This window comes from Thalassophryne amazonica, chromosome 23 (assembly GCF_902500255.1).
Source record: "Thalassophryne amazonica chromosome 23, fThaAma1.1, whole genome shotgun sequence".
NCBI lineage: Eukaryota > Metazoa > Chordata > Actinopteri > Batrachoidiformes > Batrachoididae > Thalassophryne > Thalassophryne amazonica.
The window spans coordinates 8,498,833-8,520,252 of record NC_047125.1 but is presented as its reverse complement, the minus strand read 5'-3'; the positions used below and the strand labels follow the sequence as shown (position 1 = coordinate 8,520,252).

Below are 21,420 nucleotides of genomic sequence, written 5' to 3'. Positions count from 1 at the left end.
TCTTGTAAATGTTTTTTTGCAGGGTCATTGCAGCTGATGAGATGGGGAGGTCCCAGATATGATTAAAAATTGAATTTTAGTGTGTGTTTTTTTTTTTTTTACGTTAAAATGAGCAATAAAATTAACTAAAATAAAAGTTTTGCACATTTTTCCAAACTGAATGCTGTAGTAGGAGCAGGAGACCATTGATGTGTTCAGTGAATTTGGTGACACCACACTAGGGATGGGTATTGAGAACCGGTTCCTTTCAGGTATCGTTAAGAAATGATTCGATCCACCGACATCAATAACCATTTTGCTTAACGATTCCCTTATCGATCCTTCAGAGTGGCTGTTTTGGGGGTGTTTGTCAGGAAAATGATCATTTCTCTACATTGATTACAGACCCTGCAGCGGGTCTGTAATCAACTTTTCGGCAGCACGGCTTTGCTTTGGATTCACAGATCGAAGCAGTGCTTTGATCTGCTGCTTTGTTGATTCATTGTTTCATTTTGCTTTATCTTAATTTTTCGCCGCTAAAACCCTAAAGACCATATGTCTGTCAGTAATATTTACCTTTTTTATGTTAAACCGACCTGTTACTGTCTTCTGAAACAGTTGATAGATGTATTTTATAACTTAAAAATCGGACCGATGCTAGCGCGTTAGCATGTCTATGGCGTTTTCAATGTTAAAGTTAGCATTAAGCTGTTTGCATCTCAGCATATTTGTGTGCATTTGATTCTGTATCATAATTAGTGGTTCAGCGTTCGTTGTTGTAAGAGTCAAATTGTAATTTTAAAAAAAATTTTATTCATATATTAATAATAACAACAATAATGGTACTAATAACTAATAATGCTACAATACAATTTTAGAGAAACAAAGAACCTGATGAAACAAAACGCAACAGAAAAGGTAAAACCAACTAACAATGAAAATAAATACATATAGAAATAAATGTTTCCTGTGAACACCAAGTGACTTTTACACCTCCAGTTCATCCCTGTTTAATGACAATTTGTTTCGGTCAAACCATATTTTCAATGTGTTGATTTCTTCAGTGATTTCCTCCAGAACTATCTGCCAAGCTAGAAAATTGCTGCATTCTAGTAAGAGCAGAATACTACTAGAATGAATTTGAATAAGGAAAGTTGTTTTTTTTTGTTTTGTTTTTCCTCTCACCAAAATGGATGCTGCACTCACTACAGTTTATTGTCTGGAATAGTCCCAGATTGCATTTCAGAGCTTCTAGAATTCAAACATTTTCATGTGGGTGGTGTTGGGGGGGGGGGGGGGGGGTAATTTTGGGTTTCAGCTTTGTTTTGTTTTTCACCACTTTTTCATCCCTGAATATGTCAATCGTGAGTCACTTTTGTGCAGATTAAAGTCACTAACTGGGACTCCTGTCTTGTTGCAAGAAAGAAACGAGAATCATCCTCCGTTGTGTTCTAACAGCTCCAAACGCTGCGCGGCTCTCTGCCGAGTCAAGTTAGAAGGATAGAGTCCAGTCGGAATTAATAAATTCAAAGCGAAACGCCATTTAAATCATATGACACCTTTTTCCAAACGTAATACAAACAAACTGCAATTGATCAAAATGTTTTTTCCTTCCAAAACGAGACGTCCTGCACTGACGTGCAGCAGCCGGATGAGCTCAGCTCAGAGGTACGGAGAGACATTCATGCCAAAATGTCTGAAAGGAAATGATTTTGACAAAAACTACAGATTTTATTTTTATTTATGTCCAGAGATCAAGGATTCAGTGACCAATTTAAAATGTTGTTCACATAGAAAACCTGTAAAGCCGACTTTTAGTACACAGAAAATTCACAAGAGGTATCGATAAGGGAATTGATAATGGCATCAATATCGATAAAATCTCATCAATACCCATCCCTACACCACACCTGAATTTATTGAAAATTTTTCTGGTGTCTCTTTTTGTTTTTGCACTTTGTAGACTGTCCCTATGCTTCAGTTTTTCTGCCGTGTGCTCGTTCAGGTCAGTTATTTTTCCAGCTCAGAGGTTGGTTCATATGGATAAAAACAAGGTTGTAGCCCGTTGTCTACCTTGCTGAGGTTACAAACTAGTGTTTGTTTTACTACAATGTTTCTCTTAAGATTGAGCCGTTTACCGGAGGGGGAGGTTTCTGTCCTCCCTGAGTTTGAGACTTGCATTATCATTTGAGAGGTGGACTGTCCCAGTCAAAGTCCTCACCTGACACGGGTCATGCAGAGCGGATGCATGACACCAGAAGCAAAAGCTGCTGTTGTGATCACCCCCAAAAAAACAAAAAATAAATGTATATTATGAATGATATTCACGTTTTGTGAGACTTTTTTTCAGTATTCACGTTATGCAGTTAACACTTTGCGGATAATCCACAATTTGCAGATGATTCACATTTTGGGAGTTAAAGTTTAACTCCTTCAGTTTTAAGAACACTGGAACTTGCAAGTGTGCAACAACCCTGATGGTGAACACTTACATTTTACCATCTTTTTTTTTTTTTTTTTTTTTTCCCCTCTTGGGCTTGAAGACCAGATGATCCTCTGTTCAAACCCCAGCCTAACTAGAAAATCCCTAAGGGCCCTTGGGCAAGGTGTTGCTCACGGTGTGTAGTGGGGACCTTGTATGGCAGCACCCTGACATTGGCGTGAATGTGAGGCATTATTTGTAAAGCGCTTTCAGGCTATAAATGGTTTGCCTTTGATTTGTGGGGTTTTGTTTTGCGTGGGTGCTGGATATTCATTTAGGCATAAGTGTGTGGCAGATATATCAGATATATTTCTTGAACAGAAAACTTTTTGTGTGTGTGATGAATGTAAGACCTCCAAAAAATAGTTTAAATGTCCATGCCCAATATAATGAAAGGATTTTTTTTTTCAGACAGAATTATATCTTCCCTATGGGATGGACAGTGCAAATATGGTGAAACTAAATCTGTACAGTGTGATGGTTTTTGAGATTGTCATTTACACTAACTTTTTTTGTTTGTTTTTTTGTCAATGTGGTCTGGTGGGAGAGCATGATGAAAGTACATTTAAAAAAAACAAAAAAAACACTCGACTTCTCAAACTAGTAACTTCATCCAACATGAATGATGAGATGTTAAATGGAGTTGACGGCAGCTCATCTCTAGATTAAAGCTGCTGTATGTAAATTTAAGAATGGAATAGTCTGTGGCCATCTGATACTGTTTTAACCTTTCAAATGATAGACATATACAATACATCAATTGACTTGAAATATGAAACTTGCTTTTGTGAATTAAAAATATGCTGTAAGGCATTTCAAGGGGGTTTCTTTTTCTGAATTTTGTCAGCAATACCTTTAACATCAGAGTTTATCAGTACTCTGGTCTTCAATAATTTAGCCCTGGGTCTTATTAATACCTGGTTTTGGTACCTGTCCCAAGTGGCAAATGGTAACTTGTCCAATGATTTCACACATGTGCTGTTAAGTGAGCCTATCTGTTGTGCAAATTTTCCTTGAAGTAACACCGCTGTTCTCCTTGTTAGAGACAATGGCCCAGAGGGCATGGAGCCAGATGGCGTCATTGAGGTGAGTTCTCTAAACCTATTGAGATGGAGGAGTGTGTTGTTGTTGTTGTTGTTTCTTTCTTCTTCATGCCTCAGCTTGTGATATGTCATGTGTGTAAATCCACCACTACCACAGAGCAATTGGAACCAGATTGTGGACAGTTTTGATGAGATGAACCTCTGTGAGTCTCTTCTAAGAGGAATCTACGCCTATGGTTTTGAAAAGCCATCCGCCATCCAGCAGAGAGCCATTATCCCTTGTATCAAGGGTAGGTTGCCCTTTCAATTAAGATTTTGAAGATAGTGACGTTAAGTCCCACCATTTTGAGCAAGATATGTGGGGTATTAGTTTGCTACTGTGGTTAGGGATGCACGATCAACATTTTTCACTTCCGATCCCGATACCTGAATTTGGTTATCTGCCAATACAATACTGTTCCGATACCAGAGCTCTGTTTGCTTTAATATTATCATCGTTATTGTTGATTCTATATGAGGATATATGAGGTCTGTCCAAAAAGTATCAGACCTTTTAATTTTTTTCAAAAACCTTATGGATTTGAATCACGTGTGCTTGCATGAGCCAACCTTGAACCTTCATGCGCATGCGTGAGTTTTTTCACGGCTGTCGGTTGCGTCATTCGCCTGTGAGCAGGCTTTGAGTGAGCACTGGTCCTCCCCCCTCGTTGGATTTTCATTTCGAGGAAAATGTCTGAACGATTGGAGCAGCGCTGAATCAAATTTTTCCAGAAACTGTGAGAGACAGCCAGGTGGAAACCATTCGGAAGATTCAAACGGCTTTCGGTGGCTTTTCAGTTGAGTGAGTATCCGAGGAATTGTGTAAGAGCTGGACATGTCACATGTCCTGTGAGACTTCCAACTTCCGCACGTCTTTCATTACAAAATCTCCTGTAACAGTGGAATGTGCCGAAAAAGTGCTGATGTCCACCTCTTCTGCAGTTTCTCTGGAAATCAGATGACGTCCCGGATCAACACAGCGTTCACTTTGGAAATGATCTGGTCGTTTCAGCCTGTCGATGGCCGCTCGGAGCGCGGCACACCCTCCGCCATTGTGCACCGTCTTTGTAACACCCCTCTGTGTGATGCCCATAGGATCGTCACCGAAAGCCATCTGAATCTTCCGAATGGTTTCCACCTGGCTGTCTCACAGTTTCTGGAAAAATTTGATGCAGCAAAGCTCCAAATCGTTCCACCTCGCAATGAAAATCCAACGAGAGGGGAGGACCAGTGCTCACACAAAGCCTGCTGACAGGCGACTGATGCAACCGACAGGCGTGAAAAAAATCACGCATGCGCATGAAGGTTCAAGGTTGGCTCATGCAAGCACACATGATTCAAAAACATATGGTTTTGGAAAAAACTAAAAAGGTCTGATACTTTTTGGACAGACCTCGTATTGTATCCCCAGTTATACAGCTTCATGGTGAAGTGGTATAGGGGAGGATTTTCTTGAAAAGACCTGAAAGTTCAGCTACAGCCCTGGTCAGGTCCAGGGAGTAGGGCACTCATGTTTCTGTCTAAGTTAATAAAATAAAATGTTGAAAAGGTCATAAATAACATTGAAAAGGTTCAAAACACTACTTGGCAATAAACAAAGTGCATTGGCACTGTGACGCTGCAGTGTGCTGGAAATATCCCAGTGCTAACAGAAATGTTGTAATTTCGTAAGGATTTTCTCCCCTCTTGTCTTTCCTTCCTTAGGTTATGATGTGATTGCTCAGGCCCAGTCTGGCACTGGGAAGACTGCCACCTTTGCCATTTCAATCCTACAACAAGTTGATGTGGAACAAAAGGCCACTCAAGCTCTGGTTCTAGCGCCCACTAGGGAGCTGGCTCAGCAGGTAAGCTGACAGATTCCATGAACAGCCAGAGTAATGCCAAGAGAAATGCAAATTTTCCTCCAAAATAAGTCACATTGATATCTGAAGGGTTTAAACTACTAATTAGGGTTGGCTTAATTGTTAGACCTCTGCAATCAAAAGTTTGGAGGTGTATGTGTGTTGGACCATTGGCTGAGAGTAAAAAGAGCTGTAGACCAGAGGTCTTCAACTCATTCCAGAAAGGGCAGAGAGGGTAGGTTTTCTTTGCAACCACAGGGCTGCAAATCTGTGTGGTGGCGCAGCGACATTGTGCCATTGCTTAGAGAGAGCCCTGGACTATTGACGTTTAAAAACACAAAAGTACTTTTTATCCGATGACTCAATTACTAAAATAATTGATAGCTGCAGCCCTAAATCAAGCACACCCCTCTTCTTCTGTGGAGTTTAATGGCAGGCAGCATCAATTTCAACTTAAATTCAATTTATATAGCACCAAATCTCAACAAAGTTGCCTCAAGGCAGGTCACACAAGTAAGGCCTGGTTCACACAGCAGGATAATTAGGCCGATATCGGACCCGATCTTCCCCTTCCGACAATCTTACGGACGACAATCATGATGAGGCTAAAGATAATCTTATCAGATATTCCTGCCATGTGTGGTGTGTTAAGAGCGCTCTGATCTGCTCAGAAGGACGTCAGGGGTGCTCCGATCACAAATCGGGGATATTCAACATGTTGAATTGTCTTGGCCCGATATACTGTGTGTGTGTGTGGTGTCCCACGAGAAGAACAGAGATGTTTTCTTCCCTGTGACTTCAGATGTTGGTGTTAAGCTCATCACTGGAAGTTTTTGAAGTGCATCTGTATTGAGGTTGTTTGCACACTAAATGTTCCTGATGTTGGCAAAAGTTATTTAAAGTTGAGGATTTTTGTAGTCACAGAAGCAACAGTTAAACATCTGCAGCTATAGTTGGTAAAAATAAAAATAGATTGAACCATTTACAAATTAAAACATTCACTCAGCTCGACTGAGTGATTCTGCAGCTAAAGGCTAACCTAAAGTTAGCTGAGCCTTAAACCTTCAGTAGTGCGGTAACGCCACATTTTATTTTTAAATTATTCTCACCTCAGGAAAAAATTTACAGAACTAAGATCTGTTGGTCAAACTGGGTGTTTGTACAACCCCTGGCAAAAATTGGAATCACCGGCCTCAGACGATGTTCATTCAGTTGTTTAATTTTGTAGAAAAAAAGCAGATCACAGACATGACACAAACTAAAGTCATTTCAAATGGCAACTTTCTGGCTTTAAGAAACACTAAGAAATCAGGAAAAAAAAATTGTGGCAGTCAGTAACGGTTACTTTTTTAGACCAAGCAAAGGGGAAAAAAATGGAATCACTCAATTCTGAGGAAAAAATTATGGAATCATGAAAAACAAAAGAACACTCCAACACATCACTAGTATTTTGTTGTACCACCTCTGGCTTTTATAACAGCTTGCAGTCTCTGAGGCATGGACTTAATGAGTGACAAACAGTACTCTTCATCAATCTGGCTCCAACTTTCTCTGATTGCTGTTGCCAGATCAGCTTTGCAGGTTGGAGCCTTGTCATGGACCATTTTCTTCAACTTCCACCAAAGATTTTCAATTGGATTAAAATCCGGACTATTTGCAGGCCATGACATTGACCCTATGTGTCTTTTTGCAAGGAATGTGTTCTCACAGTTTTTGCTCTATGGCAAGATGCATTATCATCTTGAGAAATGATTTCATCATCCCCAAACATCCTTTCAATTGATGGGATAAGATAAGTGTCCAAAATATCAACGTAAACTTGTGCATTTATTGATGATGTAATGACAGCCATCTCCCCAGTGCCTTTACCTGACATGCAGCCCCATATCATCAATGACTGTGGAAATTTACATGTTCTCTTCAGGCAGTCATCTTTATAAATCTCATTGGAACAGCACCAAACAAAAGTTCCAGCATCATCGCCTTGCCCAATGCAGATTCAAGATTCATCATTGAATATGACTTTCATCCAGTCATCCACAGTCCACGATTGCTTTTCCTTAGCCCATTGTAACCTTGTTTTTTTCTGTTTAGGTGTTAATGATGGCTTTCGTTTAGCTTTTCTGTATATAAATCCCATTTCCTTTAGGCGGTTTCTTACAGTTCGGTCACAAACATTGACTCTAGTTTCCTCCCATTCGTTCCTCATTTGTTTTGTTGTGCATTTTTGATTTTTGGGACATATTGCTTTAAGTTTTCTGTCTTGACGCTTTGTCTTCCTTGGTCTACCAGTATGTTTGCCTTTAACAACCTTCCCATGTTTATATTTGGTCCAGAGTTTAGACACAGCTGACTGTGAACAACCAACATCTTTTGCAACATTGCGTGATTACCCTCTTTTAAGAGTTTAATAATCCTCTCCTTTGTTTCAATTGACATCTCTCGTGTTGGAGCCATGATTCATGTCAGTCCACTTGGTGCAACAGCTCTCCAAGGTATGATCACTCCTTTTTAGATGCAGACTAACGAGCAGATCTGATTTGATGCAGGTGTTAGTTTTTGGGATGAAAATTTACAGGGTGATTCCATAATTTATTCCTCAGAATTGAGTGAGTCCATATTTTTTTTCCCTCTGCTTGGTCTAAAAAAGTAACCGTTACTGACTGCCACAATTATTTTTCCTGATTTCTTATAGTGTTTATTAAAGCCAGAATGTTGCCATTTGAAATGACTTTAGTTTTGTGTCATGTCTGTGATCTGCTTTTTTTCTACAAAATTAAACAACTGAATGAACATCCTCCGAGGCCGGTGATTCCATAATTATTGCCAGGGGTTGTATATATCCAAAAGTGAGGAATTTCTGATTGAGTGGGTCTGCTCCATCAACCCGGCTGTGGTGTCTTGTTCTGCCCAGCAATGTGGCCTGAACTCAGGCTGCTCTGTGTGGCTCTGCATGCTGTCGCAGTCCAATTGATCCCACCGTCTGATCACTCCTCCCTCAGCTCAGCGTCACTCCAAAAAGTCGCTGAAAAAAGCTCCCTGCAGGATGATGGGTGATTCATTCTACTTCCATTTATTTTCACTTTTTTTGTGGTTCTGACAGATGGAAAAGCCAGAGTGTGATGTAAAAATCTCCACCACCATTCTGGATGCACTGTATTTGCTTGCAAACTTAGGTTTTCATACAACCCCAATTCCAGTGAAGTTGGGATGTTGTGTAAAATGTAAATAAAACCGAATGCAACCTATATTCATTTGAATACACCACAAAGACAAGATATTTAATGTTCAAACTGATAAACTTTGTTTTGTGCAAATATTTGCTCATTTTGAAATGAATGTCTGCAACAATAAGCGTTTGGGAACTGAGGACACCAATTGTTGAAGATTGTAGGTGAAATTCTTTCCCATTCTTGCTTGATGTACGACTTCAGTTGTTCAACAGTCCGGGGTCTCCATTGTCATATTTTGTGCTTCATAATGCGCCACACATTTTCAATGGGCGACAGGTCTGGACTGCAGGCAGGCCAGTCTAGTACCCGCACTCTTTTACCAAGAAGCTGTTGTAACATGTGCAGAATGTGGCTTGGTATTGTGCTGCTGAAATAAGCAGGGACGTCCCTGAAAAAGACGTTGCTTGGATGGCAGCATGTGTTGCTCCAAAACCTGGATGTACCTTTCAGCATTGATGGTGCCATCACAGATGTGTAAGTTGCCCATGCCATGGGCACTAACACACCCCCATACCATCACAGATGCTGGCTTTTGAACTTTCGGCGGTCACAATCTGGATGGTCTTTTTCCTCTTTTGTCCAGAGGACACGACGTCCATGATTTCCAAAAACAATTTGAAATGTGGACTCATCAGACCACAGCACACTTTTCCACTTTGCGTCTGTCCATTTCAAATGAGCTCGGTCCCAGAGCAGGCGGCGGCGTTACTGGATGTTGTTGATGTATGGCTTTCGCTTTGCATGGTAGTTTTAACTTGTACATGTAGCAACAAACTGTGTTAACTGACATTGGTTTTCTGAATTGTTCCTGAGCCCATGCTGGGAGATCCTTCACACAATGATGTGGGTTTTTAATGCAGTGCCGCCTGGGGGATCGAAGATCACGGGCAGTCAGTGCTGATTTTTGGCCTTACTGCTTACGTGTAGAAAGTTCTCCAGATTCTCTGAATCTTCTGATTATATTATGGACTGTAGATGATGGAATCCCTAAATTCCTTGCAATTGAACATTGAGAAACATTGTTCTCAAACTTTTGGACTATTTTGTTTTCCATGCAGTTGTTCACAAAGTGGTGATCTTCACCCCATCTTTGAACGGCCTTTTGGGGATGCTCCTTTTATACCCAGTCATGACACTCAACTTGTTTCCAATTAACCTGTTCACCTGTGAAATGTTCCAAACAGGTGTTCTTTGAGATTCATCAACTTTCCCAGTCTCTTGTTCCACTGTCCCAGCTTTTTTTGAAAGGTGTTGCAGGCATCCATTTCAAAATGAGCAAATATTTGCACAAAAACAAACGGGTCTATCAGTTTGAACATTAAATATCTTGTCTTTGTGGTATATTCAATTGAATATAGGTTGAAGATGATTTTCAAAACATTGTATTGTTTATATTTCACACAATGTCCCAACTTCATTGGAATTGGGTGGGTGGGTGTATGTGTGTATATATACATTTGTCAGTGTCACAATGGAATTTACCGCTGGAATAGTAGGGGCTGTGACATGAAGAACAAGGCAAGGACTTTCTTTCCGGCTGCACTACCACTGCTGTTGGCTCCCCCCACCCTCCCTTTTTCTGGACGAATCTGTCCCACAACGTCCATGTCATATAATTGTTGATTTCAAAACCAACGTTGTGTGCATTTTCCCTCCATGAATTTGTAGCTTTTAAGTCTGTGTTGTAAAGTTGGTCATATTTGCACACTCCTTCTGCCAAACGTTTCTCTATTTGATTCTTGATTGAAATGTAATCGGCATGTGCACTTCCAAAACCTTTAATTAGACTTTAAAATGTGACTGGAAAGGAAGGAGTAAAACCGCAAAAGTGACCAACTGCAGCCCACGCGTTCTCCATCATTTCGACGTGTAGTTTCAATTTTTGGGCGGTAGACGTCAAGCTACGGAGAGGCGCTTGGAGAGGGTTTGCAGTGACACAGTGGGCTCTGTGTTGCTATGGAGCTGCAGAAACGGAATGGCATAAAACAAGTTTCAATTTAAAAAGATAAATATGCTTTTAAAATGGCAGATTATACGGTCCTTCACTTTCTGTGCTCTTGGCTTTCCAAGTCTTTACAGATCGGTTCTCTGATAGGCTCTGTCTTCTGCTTACTATGGTTTTAAACTTGTTTACACCTCCCACACTTTTCATTTTGTGCTTTCAGATCCAGAAGGTGGTGTTGGCCCTCGGAGATTACAAGGGAGCAAGTTGCTATGCCTGTATTGGAGGAACTAGTATCCGTGCTGAAGTCCAGAAGCTTCTAGCAGAAGTTCCTATTATTGTGGTGGGAACCCCTGGCCGCGTCTTTGACATGATAACTCGCAATCTGCTTTGTAAGTCAATGTTGGGAGTTTATCTAAAAGCACTGGCTTGTCATTATGTTGGTTTCCTAATGCAATTTAACCTAAAAGCTCATGTACTAGTGTGGCAGACATGAAAAATTAAGATGTGTAGGTATGCTAGTCATTTAGTGATATTAACAGGGCTTTGAAAACTCAGCGGCTCCGGATTTCGTCATATGGGGGGGGGGTGTTTTACTCTAATCATGATCGTCAGTTTTTAAAATTCCTATCGCAAAGCATTCTTATTTTTTTACAACATCGTGCAAGTTTTATAAATCCGCAGACATTGATCTGTATAACTGATAGAGATCAGTGTCTGCAGTTCCACGGAGAAAAATGGCTCACTCAAAGCGTGGTTGGTGTGATGATTATTTTAAAGCGGTACTGGTTGGTTGCAGCAGTGATGCTGTGTGTCTCCTGCTGCAAGACAGTTTTTAAGCTAAACAGCATGTGGACACCTCGTACTTTTTAGAGCTGCTAAGATTTTAAAAGAATTTTGCGTTGTCGGTCACGGTGTGACATCGGACAGAGAGAAGATGGCAACAAAGACTGAAAAAGTTTGGTAAGGAATCAAGACCCTTACCAAAAAATAGTACTGATAAGTATATAAAAAGTAAACTCGAAGTATACTTGAAACATACTTGCATATGCTACTTTTTGGTAAGGGGAATCCGTGGAATTGGAGCTGGCTTGAATTTATAGCAGTCTTCATGAACTCATCGTCAAGATGAAAGAAACGGGAAAAGCTAACTGCTTCTTGTGCCATCAGGAAGCATGGTAAGAATTTTAATGTTGACTCTTTCATTGGAAAAAACGACACTGGCTTTAGGTGCACTGACACAAGCATAACTAATTCACGCACTTGCACGCCCATCAGCCTGACAATCCCTTCCGCTGTGATCCCAGCTGGATGCCGTGCTTTGTTCCACCGCCTTCCACATGCTCTGTGCTGGACGCTGCGTATATAAAATAATTATTTTGTGGCAGATTAATTATTTCTACAAGTTGTCTGTTAAACGGCTCTAATTGCTTCCTGAATCACAGAGCACTTCAATTGGAGCCGTTCGCGCACACCTAACAAGCTGGAAAAAGCAATTTGAGCTGTCTAAAAAGGTAAATATTTGTCATGTTTACATTGTCATGGTTTCGTAAAACAGTTGTGTTGTTTCCTTCTTGTGTGCAGCTGTTAAAGTATGTTTTATGAGAGATTTAACATCTTGTTATAATTGTTCAGACGAGCTGCGTTTGTGATCTGACGTCACCGCTCGCTCTGTTCACTTCTTTACGCCACTTGAATCGCTACACATCGTGTTGGCGATTGGCTCAAACCACATAGCACGACATTTATGCATGAGTTTTTTTGGTGGGGGGGATATTTCAAAAAAGTATTTTTTTTTTTTTTTTTTTTTTTTTTTTTTTTTTTTTTTTTTTTTTTTTTTTTTTTTTTTTTTACTATAAGGTGTGTTATTGATAGTTTACCATGATTTTCAAAATAGTCTATAAGCTTTAGCTGTGGGGTTTTTTTTTTATGCTTTAACTGACTTTTCAGTCTTCATGAATTTCATGGAGTTGTTCCAGGTCCTACTTCCATGTCATATTCTGTTATTTCAACATTATTGAAAATTCAAATGACAGGTTGATAGATTGACAGGGTTTTTTTTTTTTTGGTTTGTTTTTTTTTTTTTTCTTCTTCTTCTTCCAGGAGATGCTGAAAATGTATCATTAGATACAAAATTTTTTTTTTTTTTTTTTTTTTGTGGGGCCCCACAGGACCTAGACCCCAGTTCCTGTGGGGGCTGCGCCCTCCACACCCCCTGTAATTTTTCACAATTTTCATTTCACAGCCCTGTATTAATGTGTATTCAGGTGCATAGCCAATCAACTTCTAACAGACATCTGAATTAGCAAATCAGCTTGTGGCAGAGCAGGGAGAAATGGAAAATGTGCAGGTTCAGGGGTCCTTGAGGACTGGATTGAGAACCTCTGAGCTAAATGCTGTGCTATGATGAAACTCATGCGTGTCAACTGACTCTGTACAACCCTGAAGTCTTTTAGGTTCTGGCTGGCGTTCTGCTTGTTAGAATCCAATAAAAGAAGCAGGGATACAGGGGTATGATCAGATTTTATTCTGAGTACAGCATCTTTGGCAGTTGTAGCTTCTTTTTTGAATGTTGAAGAAGACTATATGGACTTGGAATCAGCTGAATAATTTCATAATGTGGCCATAATGAAGCATAAAAATGACTTCACTGGCGCTATTAAAATGGAGAAAAAGAAAGCATGGTTTTGTGTAGATATAGTGATCTCCATCAACACGCTGGGGCTCCAAATGAGATTTCTTGGTGTGAACTAGCTTTCTATCTTGGGTGTTGTGCTGGCCTTTGAATAATCTTTCTTGTTCATGGTATAAAAGTGGATACCAATGACCATATTGACGAGTTGAGAACAGAAAAGGAATAAATCATTCAGCCTCGAGGACATGTATGACATAACTGTTCTATGGGGTCTAATACAAGATGCACAGGAGTGCAGAGGTTGCCTGATCAGAGGTACAATGAATTTACTTTTTTGTTGCAGGTACAAAGAATATCAAAATGTTTGTACTTGACGAAGCCGATGAGATGCTCAGTCGAGGGTTCAAGGACCAGATCTATGACATCTTCCAGAAACTTTCGAGCAGCACACAGGTAAGCCATGATTCCCTCAGTGATTTGTTTTTTGTTTGTTTTTGTTTTTTTTTAACATTTATTGCTTCTCCTAGCCCCACATTCTATAAACGTCTGTCTCTTCAATGGTACGCTGTATCTGAGGTCCGATTTGAAGGTTCTGCTATTAACCTGTATAATTATTCTAATTAAACCCTACGTACCGGACCGGGCTTTACGTTCTCAGGGTAAAGGAATGCTTTCTGTCCTTACGGTGAATAAAAAGTCTGCGGGTCACAGAGCTTTCTCTTATCATGCCCCTGTTCTGTGGAATGGTCTCCCTGCATCAATAAAACTGTCAGATTCTGTAAAGACTTTCGAGTCCAGACTTGAGGTGCACTTACTTTCCCTTTTTATATGGCTAGCATACTGGCATAGTATGGTGCTATGCTTCCTACCCTTTTAAATTTTTTTGTGTGTGTGTGTGTGTATAAACAGAGTGGGTCACGACCTCAACTTTATCTAAATTCTGGGTCTTTTAGTGAAGCTTAGTGCTAGTGGCTGGTGATCACCTTAGTATTTCTTCTGTTTTTCTTGTTGCTTAATGCTGACAAATTATACTGTATTTGTTGTCTTTCTGCCGCCTGATTCTGTTTCTTTCTCTCTGTCCGAGGTGCAGCTCCATCCAAAAGTGGGAGTGGGTGTCTCCTTCTGTAATGATCATGAAATAGATGGGATCTGTGGACCCCAACCCCTCCCCAGCCAGCATCCTGTCCTGGACACCAGCATGGACTCCCAAATTTCCTGTATATTTGTATTGTCAAGTATGTCGGTTGCATGGCCCAAGCAGAGGGTCACCCCTTTCAGTCTAGTATGCTTGAGGTTTCTTCCTCAAATCATCAGAGGGAGTTTTTCGCTTATTACTGTCGCCTGTGTGCTTGCTCCAGGGGTTGGTAGCACCTTGAGGCAGCTTAATTGTGATTTAGTTCTATAAATATCAAATAAATTGAAATAAACACTTCAAGGCACCATATTTTCCTGAGTGCATTGTTCATCTTGATGAGGAAAATCACTCATCTTCAACCACTTATCCAGGTATCAGATTGTGGGGGCAACAGCTCCAGCAGGAGCTAGACTCCTGCTGGAGCTCTCTGATCCCCTTCTTAAATATGGGGGCCACCACCCCAGTTTGTCACTCCTTAGGTACTGTCCCAGACCTCAACGCAATGTTGAAGAGACGTCTCATCCAAGACAGTCCCTCCAGAGCCTTCAGCATTTCTGGACACAGCATTTCTCATCTTTCTTGATGAGAAAATGTTTTGTGCAAAATTTTATTTTGATACGACTATTCTAACCACCTCCACACATGGGATGGAAATTGCAATAGTTGAGCATATTCACGCAAACCAGCAATAGTAATGTGAAAACAAACGGTCATGGGGAGTGGCATATTGTTCTGATTCTGAACTAACGTCAATGCCACTCAACTTGCAGCAGGCGGCGCTGCTGTTCATCCTTTATTAGAATCTGATTGTAATCCTGAATAAATGCAACTCCTTGCTCAGCAAAATCACTGATAGCAGAAATGTTATCCAGGACGAATGACGGGTCATCCTCCCACTCTGTTGGTCCTTGATGAGGAAGTCTATGTTGATGAATGCCTTTAAAATGCGACCTGAGGCAGATGTAACAAAATCTGCCACTAATGAACTAATGTATCCAGTCCATAACTTAAAATGTCACTTGCACATCACAAAAAAAACAGGCCTGGAGGCAGTGCTTAATATTTTTCAAATCTCATGAAATTTCACCCAATTATCCCCCACCCTTTATACAGGCGAAATCCTGTATAAAGTTAAAGTTCTAATTACTGTTATTAACAACAAACGTTTTTTTTCCTACTTTTTTCTTGTCAGTATATATGTCACAGGGCCTCCCAAACAGGTGCAGGAACACCTGTGACTTGCGCTAAAGGAAAACTACAGTAAATGCTAAATCCAAAAGACAAAAGATTATGTATCTCTGCACCTCCTGGATGGCATCAGCTGTGGCACTTTTGGTCTGCCTGCTCACTTTGATGTCAATGTTGCCAAAGGTTATGTAACAAACAACAAATTGGCATTTTAGTACATGATTTCCAGACAACAAATAATGCTGAATAACATGCCTGAAGTGGGTGCAGAGAGCTGTTGTGAAGACGGTCCGGGCTGGGGCTCATTTGCATGTCCGATTACAGACGCACATTCTGACCGCAGTCTACTGATGGCCTCATTGGACTTGGAGGAAATGCAGAACCCGGGTGATTTAAATCTGGGGTCTAGAAATGTTGCTAGGTGTTGACAGATATGCTTCCATATAAACACAGTTTGCGTCAGTTCGAAACAGTTCCTGTATCAGTCACATGACTTTCTTAGTGATACGCACACTGACAAGGGGTTTTGCTCTGAGCTTGACGCATGCGCCAACGCATCGGTGTTGTTGGACCCATCACTAGTGTACACACTTATTTTGCTGTGAAGATTTCTGATGTTTTCTTTCTGACTTCCAGGTTGTACTCTTGTCAGCCACTATGCCAACTGATGTCTTGGAGGTCACAAAGAAGTTCATGCGGGAACCTGTCCGAATCTTGGTGAAGAAAGAGGAGCTAACCCTGGAGGGTATCCGACAGTTCTACATTAATGTTGAGAAAGAGGTGAGTAAAACATTTGGGTTTATTTGGAGAACTTTTGTGTGTTGTTTTTATTTTAACTGATCCACCTCTGTATGAAATCACTTGGTGCATTCTGGTGAATGAAAACTAGTACTCTTTGCCCTCTGAATCAGTGTCACTATTTGTGTGAAGGCTGTTTAAAACAGGTGTTGTAACACTGTGAATTTTGTGTTTGTAGGAGTGGAAGCTAGACACACTCTGTGATCTGTATGAAACCCTGACGATCACACAAGCTGTCATCTTCATCAATACCAGGAGGAAAGTGGACTGGCTCACTGAAAAGATGCATGCCAGAGACTTTACAGTCTCTGCTCTGGTAAGAACATCACAGAATGGAGTCTTCACTTAAAGTAATTTGTTTGTATCTATTTCTGTAGTGGATTTCACTTGTATGCTTCAAAATTAGAGCGGTTTTCATGACACAGAAACTACCTCAAACTACTTTAAATTGCCAGCTATGATATTTTGGCTCCTCAGTGAGATCATTGGGTAAACTCTGGTGTGTATTTCATTCAAAACTCTGCTGCTGTGCAGTGTGATGAACCCATCAGTGTGTTTCCACAGTGCCGAGGATGTGCCTGGACTTATTGCACGAACTACTGATTTGTGAATAAATACACTTGCATGGCACTGAATCACTCATTTACATTTTTTTGACCAAAAGTCTTACAGCACTTGGAATATGTCACTGTGTTCTGTCACTTGAGTAAATGGTTATCCTGGATAAATGTCATCTTCATAAAACTCAAAGGCTACAGGTCTCTATTGAAAATTTATCCAGACATGGGCTTATTCGTCATTTGCGAGTGGTAGGAGGGGCAATTACCTGTAAGGGACCTGATTCATCATCAACCCCTGTGCCATGATAAAAGGAAGAACAAAATGGGGTGCAGTGTGCAAACAGCTGGCTCCAGTGGTTTGGCCGTGTTGAGCGAATGGAAGAACAGAGTGCAAGATCTGTACTGGAAGATAGCAGACTGAGGTGTTGACCGTACAAAAGACAGATTATTCCCACACAGACTGAGCAAGCAAGTTTAATTTATTATATGGCTGCATCGACACTTTGCATGTCCACTTCGAACTTGCTTGCTGTTTCTCCAGTTCAAACTCGTCAGTGTCATATAATTCACGCTGAGAATGGTCCTTGCCGCCGCTCGTAATTTCTTTGTTTAGCTGTTTGATTTATTTTGCTTTTAAATTTCTTGTTTGAGGGGAATGTTGTCACCTTGGTTCATGTGGGCCCTGCCTCTGAGCTGATCACCTGCAGTATACATTAGGGATGTGAATCGTACAACAACTCACGATTCAATTTAATTCCGATTCTTGGGGTGACGATTCGATTCAGAATCGATTTTCGATTCAGAGCTCTGAGAAATAGTTATATTACTTAAAAAAAAAAAAGTTTAAGAAAATGCAGCTTGACATGGTTAATCAAGTGATTCTAAATGTAAATTTAATTATTTGCTTTGCTCGTTCAGAGTTCAAATCAAATTTATTAATTTATATAGCGCCAATTCACGACAAAATCGTCTCAAGGCGCGTCACAACATAAAAAACAATTAAAAATTTAAAACAATAAAAACCATAAAAGAAAAACAGCAGTAAAAGAATACAAGATTAAAAGCACATAACACTAATGATAAAACAGGGAAAATAAATGAGTCTTTAAACGTGATTTAAAGGTCTTCACAGTGTCCAACTGCCGAATGTGTGCCGGCAGATCGTTCCACAGAGCTGGGGCACGATAGGAAAAAGCTCTGTGACCGGCAGACTTTTTATTCACCCTGGGAACACACAGAAGTCCTGCACCCTGAGAACGCAGGGCCCGAGCTGGTACATAGGGGCTTATCAAGTCAGCCAGATAGGGAGGTGCAAGTCCATGAACAATTTTATAAACTAAAATCAGTACTTTAAAATCCGATCTTGCAGAAACAGGAAGCCAGTGCAGGGATGCCAAGATTGGCCTAATGTGGTCAAACTTTCTGCTCCGTGTCAAAAGTCTGGCAGCAGCATTCTGAACCAATTGAAGACCCCTGATCCTGGACTGCGGTAAGCCAGAGAATAGAGCATTACAATAGTCCAATCTAGAAGAGACAAACGCATGAATCAAAGTCTCAGCATCAGCCATAGACAGAATAGGACGAATCCTCGCTATATTTCGCAAATGGAAGAAGGCAGTCCTTGTAATGTCTCTAATGTGGAGATCAAAGGACAAAGCAGGATCAAAAATTACTCCAAGGTTCCTCACTTTATCCGTATGATGTATAACACACGGACCTAAGCTAAATGCTAGCTGATCAAATTGATGCCGATATCTCGCTGGACCAAAAACCATAACTTCAGTCTTATCAGAATTTAAAAGTAGGAAGTTGCTAGACATCCAACTTCTTACTGATGCAAGACAATCTTCCAAGGATTTTATGTGAGTAAGATTACCAGCAGTTATTGGCATATACAATTGAGTGTCATCAGCATAGCAATGAAAGGGAATCCCAAAATGCCGCAATGTATTCCCGAGGGGTGCTACATAAAGAGAAAAAAGCAAGGGGCCCAAAACGGATCCCTGAGGAACCCCAAACTTCATGTCTCTACGATCGGAGGAGGTTCCATTACACAATACACAGTAGGAACGACTGGACAGGTACGACGTCAACCATGCAAGAGCAGTTCCAGTAATCCCAAAGTGATTTTTCAGCCTATTGAGTAGAATATGGTAATCCACAGTATCAAATGCAGCACTAAGATCCAGCAGCACCAGGACTGTAGTGATATCCGAGTCCATTGCTCGCAAAAGGTCATTCACTACTTTAGTAAGTGCTGTCTCTGTGGAGTGAAATTTTCTAAAAACAGACTGCAGTGGCTCAAAAAGACTATTCTCAGTGAGGTAGTCCACGAGCTGTCGCGAGACCACTTTTTCCAGGATTTTAGAACAACATGACCGATTTGATATCGGTCTATAATTCTTCAATACACTAGGGTCGAGATTACATTTTTTTAAGTAATGGTTTGATCACTGCAGACTTAAAACACTTAGGAACAGATCTAGAAGTTAATGAGAGATTTATAATTTCCAGCACAGTTTGTCCAAGAATGGGCCACAGGTCCTTAAACAGTTTTGTTGGTATGGGATCAAATAAACAGGTTGTGCTTTTAGTAGACGTCACGAGCTTCGTGAGTGCACCTAGCGAGATACCATCAAAATCTGTAAATCTGGATACCACCTCAGTGGGCACATCCACCTCCACAGCAGTATGCAGTGGTTGGGCCAAAGCCTGCTGAGATATACTGAACCTAATATCCTCAATTTTCTTCTCAAAGTAATCCAAGAAGTCCTGTGCTGAAAAAGGAGAGTGAATAACAGGTGGCTGTCCATGAATAAGAAGTGCTACAGTTTCAAACAAATCTTGGAATTATGCTTATTTTTATTAATCAAATCAGAATAATAGGCACGCTTTGTAGCCAGTAGTGCCTGCTTATAATCCAAGACAGCATCTCGCCATGCAAGATGGAACACCTCTAACTTAGAACTACACCATTTCCGTTCAAAACCTCGAGCCTTCTGCCTAAGGTCACGCAGGTAACCATTAAACCAAGGTGAGTATGCCTTGGGAAGGAGTGTCCTTAAGAGAGGAGGCGCAACCTTGTCCAGTGTGGCCTTGAGCGCTGAGTTCAAGCCATCCACAAGACTATCCACTGATTGAATATTCTCTAACCCCGAGGCCAAAATTTCAGGCAGTCTGGCTTCGAGTTCTATCATAATTGAAGGAGTAATGCGTCGCCGCAAAGAAAGACAAGGCTTTCGATCCACTAGGCGCGGCAACATAAATGCACACCTAACAAATGAGTGGTCAGAGATCACCGAGGCAAAATGTCAATGTTTGTGACAGCAAGGCCACGTGTGAGTACCAGATCAAGGGTATTTCCACTAGTATGCGTTGAATCCTGAATGCATTGCTGGAATCCCAGCGCATCCACAAGTTCCATAAATGACTTGCAAAGGGGATCAGAGGGCTTATTTATGTGAATATTAAAATCACCAATAATCAAAATGTTGTCCACACTAGCTGACAGGCTAGAGATGAATGCACCAAATTCATCTAAAAATTCAGAATATGGGCCAGGAGGCCTATAAACAGTGACAACATGGCATGACTGATTTCCATACTTCTGACCCTGACAATATGTAGCATCATGGGCAGAGCGGACAGTCAGATGCTCAAACAAATTATATTTATGCCCCCCGACAGTTAAGAAGGTAAACTTGGATTTATAGATAAAAGCAACACCCCCGCCTTGCTTCGCACAACGAGACATGTGACTGAATGTGTACCCTGGTGGGAATGCCTCATTCAGAGGAAGAACAGCTGTGGGTTTGAGCCAGGTTTCACATAACGCAATCATGTCCAAATGATGATCCATAATTAGATCGTTAATCAACAGGGATTTTGAGGACAAAGATCTGATGTTAATAAGACCCAAACTGAAGACTTCTGTCGGTTTGACAGACTGACATCTTTGAATAGGCCTGAGTATCTTAAAATCCACTCCACGTTTTCCATCCAGCGCCCGGAGAGAGTCAGGAACCGCTGTCGTCACATCAGGACTACAATTCCCAGAAGCTGCAGCGCTCTGACGTGGGCGCCGAGCTCCGATTTGGCCAGAGTTGGCTGGCAGTTTAGCGAAGCGCTGGTCAGTAGTCGGCAGATACCGCTGCTCCACTTCTTTTAGCTCTGGGTGATAGCGTAGCATGTGGGCTTGCGGATTTGAAGCGTTTCCAAAGTACTTGACTTTCATTTTGCACACTGCATAAGTCATGTCAAACTCCTTACGCAGCAAATAATAAAATCCAAAATACGCCCAAGCATTTGCCTTCAGCAAAGACGGTGCTTGCTGAATTAGCTCTTCGTCCGCCATGCTAAGCTACAGCTCACAATCACAATGTATGATTTTTTATATATATATATATATATATATATATATATATATATATATATATATATATATATATATATATATATATATATATATATATATATATATATATATATATATATATATATATATATATATATATATATATATAATTTATTTTTATGTTACTGCTG

The 21,420-nt window shown here is 40.7% G+C and overlaps 1 protein-coding gene and 1 non-coding gene across 2 annotated transcripts in view; both read left to right on the top strand.

Annotated features, from left to right (window-relative positions):
* The window catches only part of LOC117505302 (eukaryotic initiation factor 4A-I), a 38,707-nt gene that overhangs the window by 8,085 nt on the left and 9,202 nt on the right, over nt 1–21,420 (top strand). The window contains exons 2-8 of the mRNA XM_034164940.1: nt 3,505–3,547; nt 3,662–3,794; nt 5,248–5,387; nt 10,783–10,951; nt 13,538–13,647; nt 16,154–16,297; nt 16,494–16,631. Of these exons, the coding sequence (XP_034020831.1) occupies nt 3,505–3,547; nt 3,662–3,794; nt 5,248–5,387; nt 10,783–10,951; nt 13,538–13,647; nt 16,154–16,297; nt 16,494–16,631 (877 nt within the window). The remainder of the gene's footprint in view (nt 1–3,504; nt 3,548–3,661; nt 3,795–5,247; nt 5,388–10,782; nt 10,952–13,537; nt 13,648–16,153; nt 16,298–16,493; nt 16,632–21,420) is intronic.
* On the top strand, nt 12,958–13,096 carry LOC117505572. Its single transcript, XR_004559155.1, has one exon. It is a non-coding gene; the product is annotated as a small nucleolar RNA SNORD10 (small nucleolar RNA).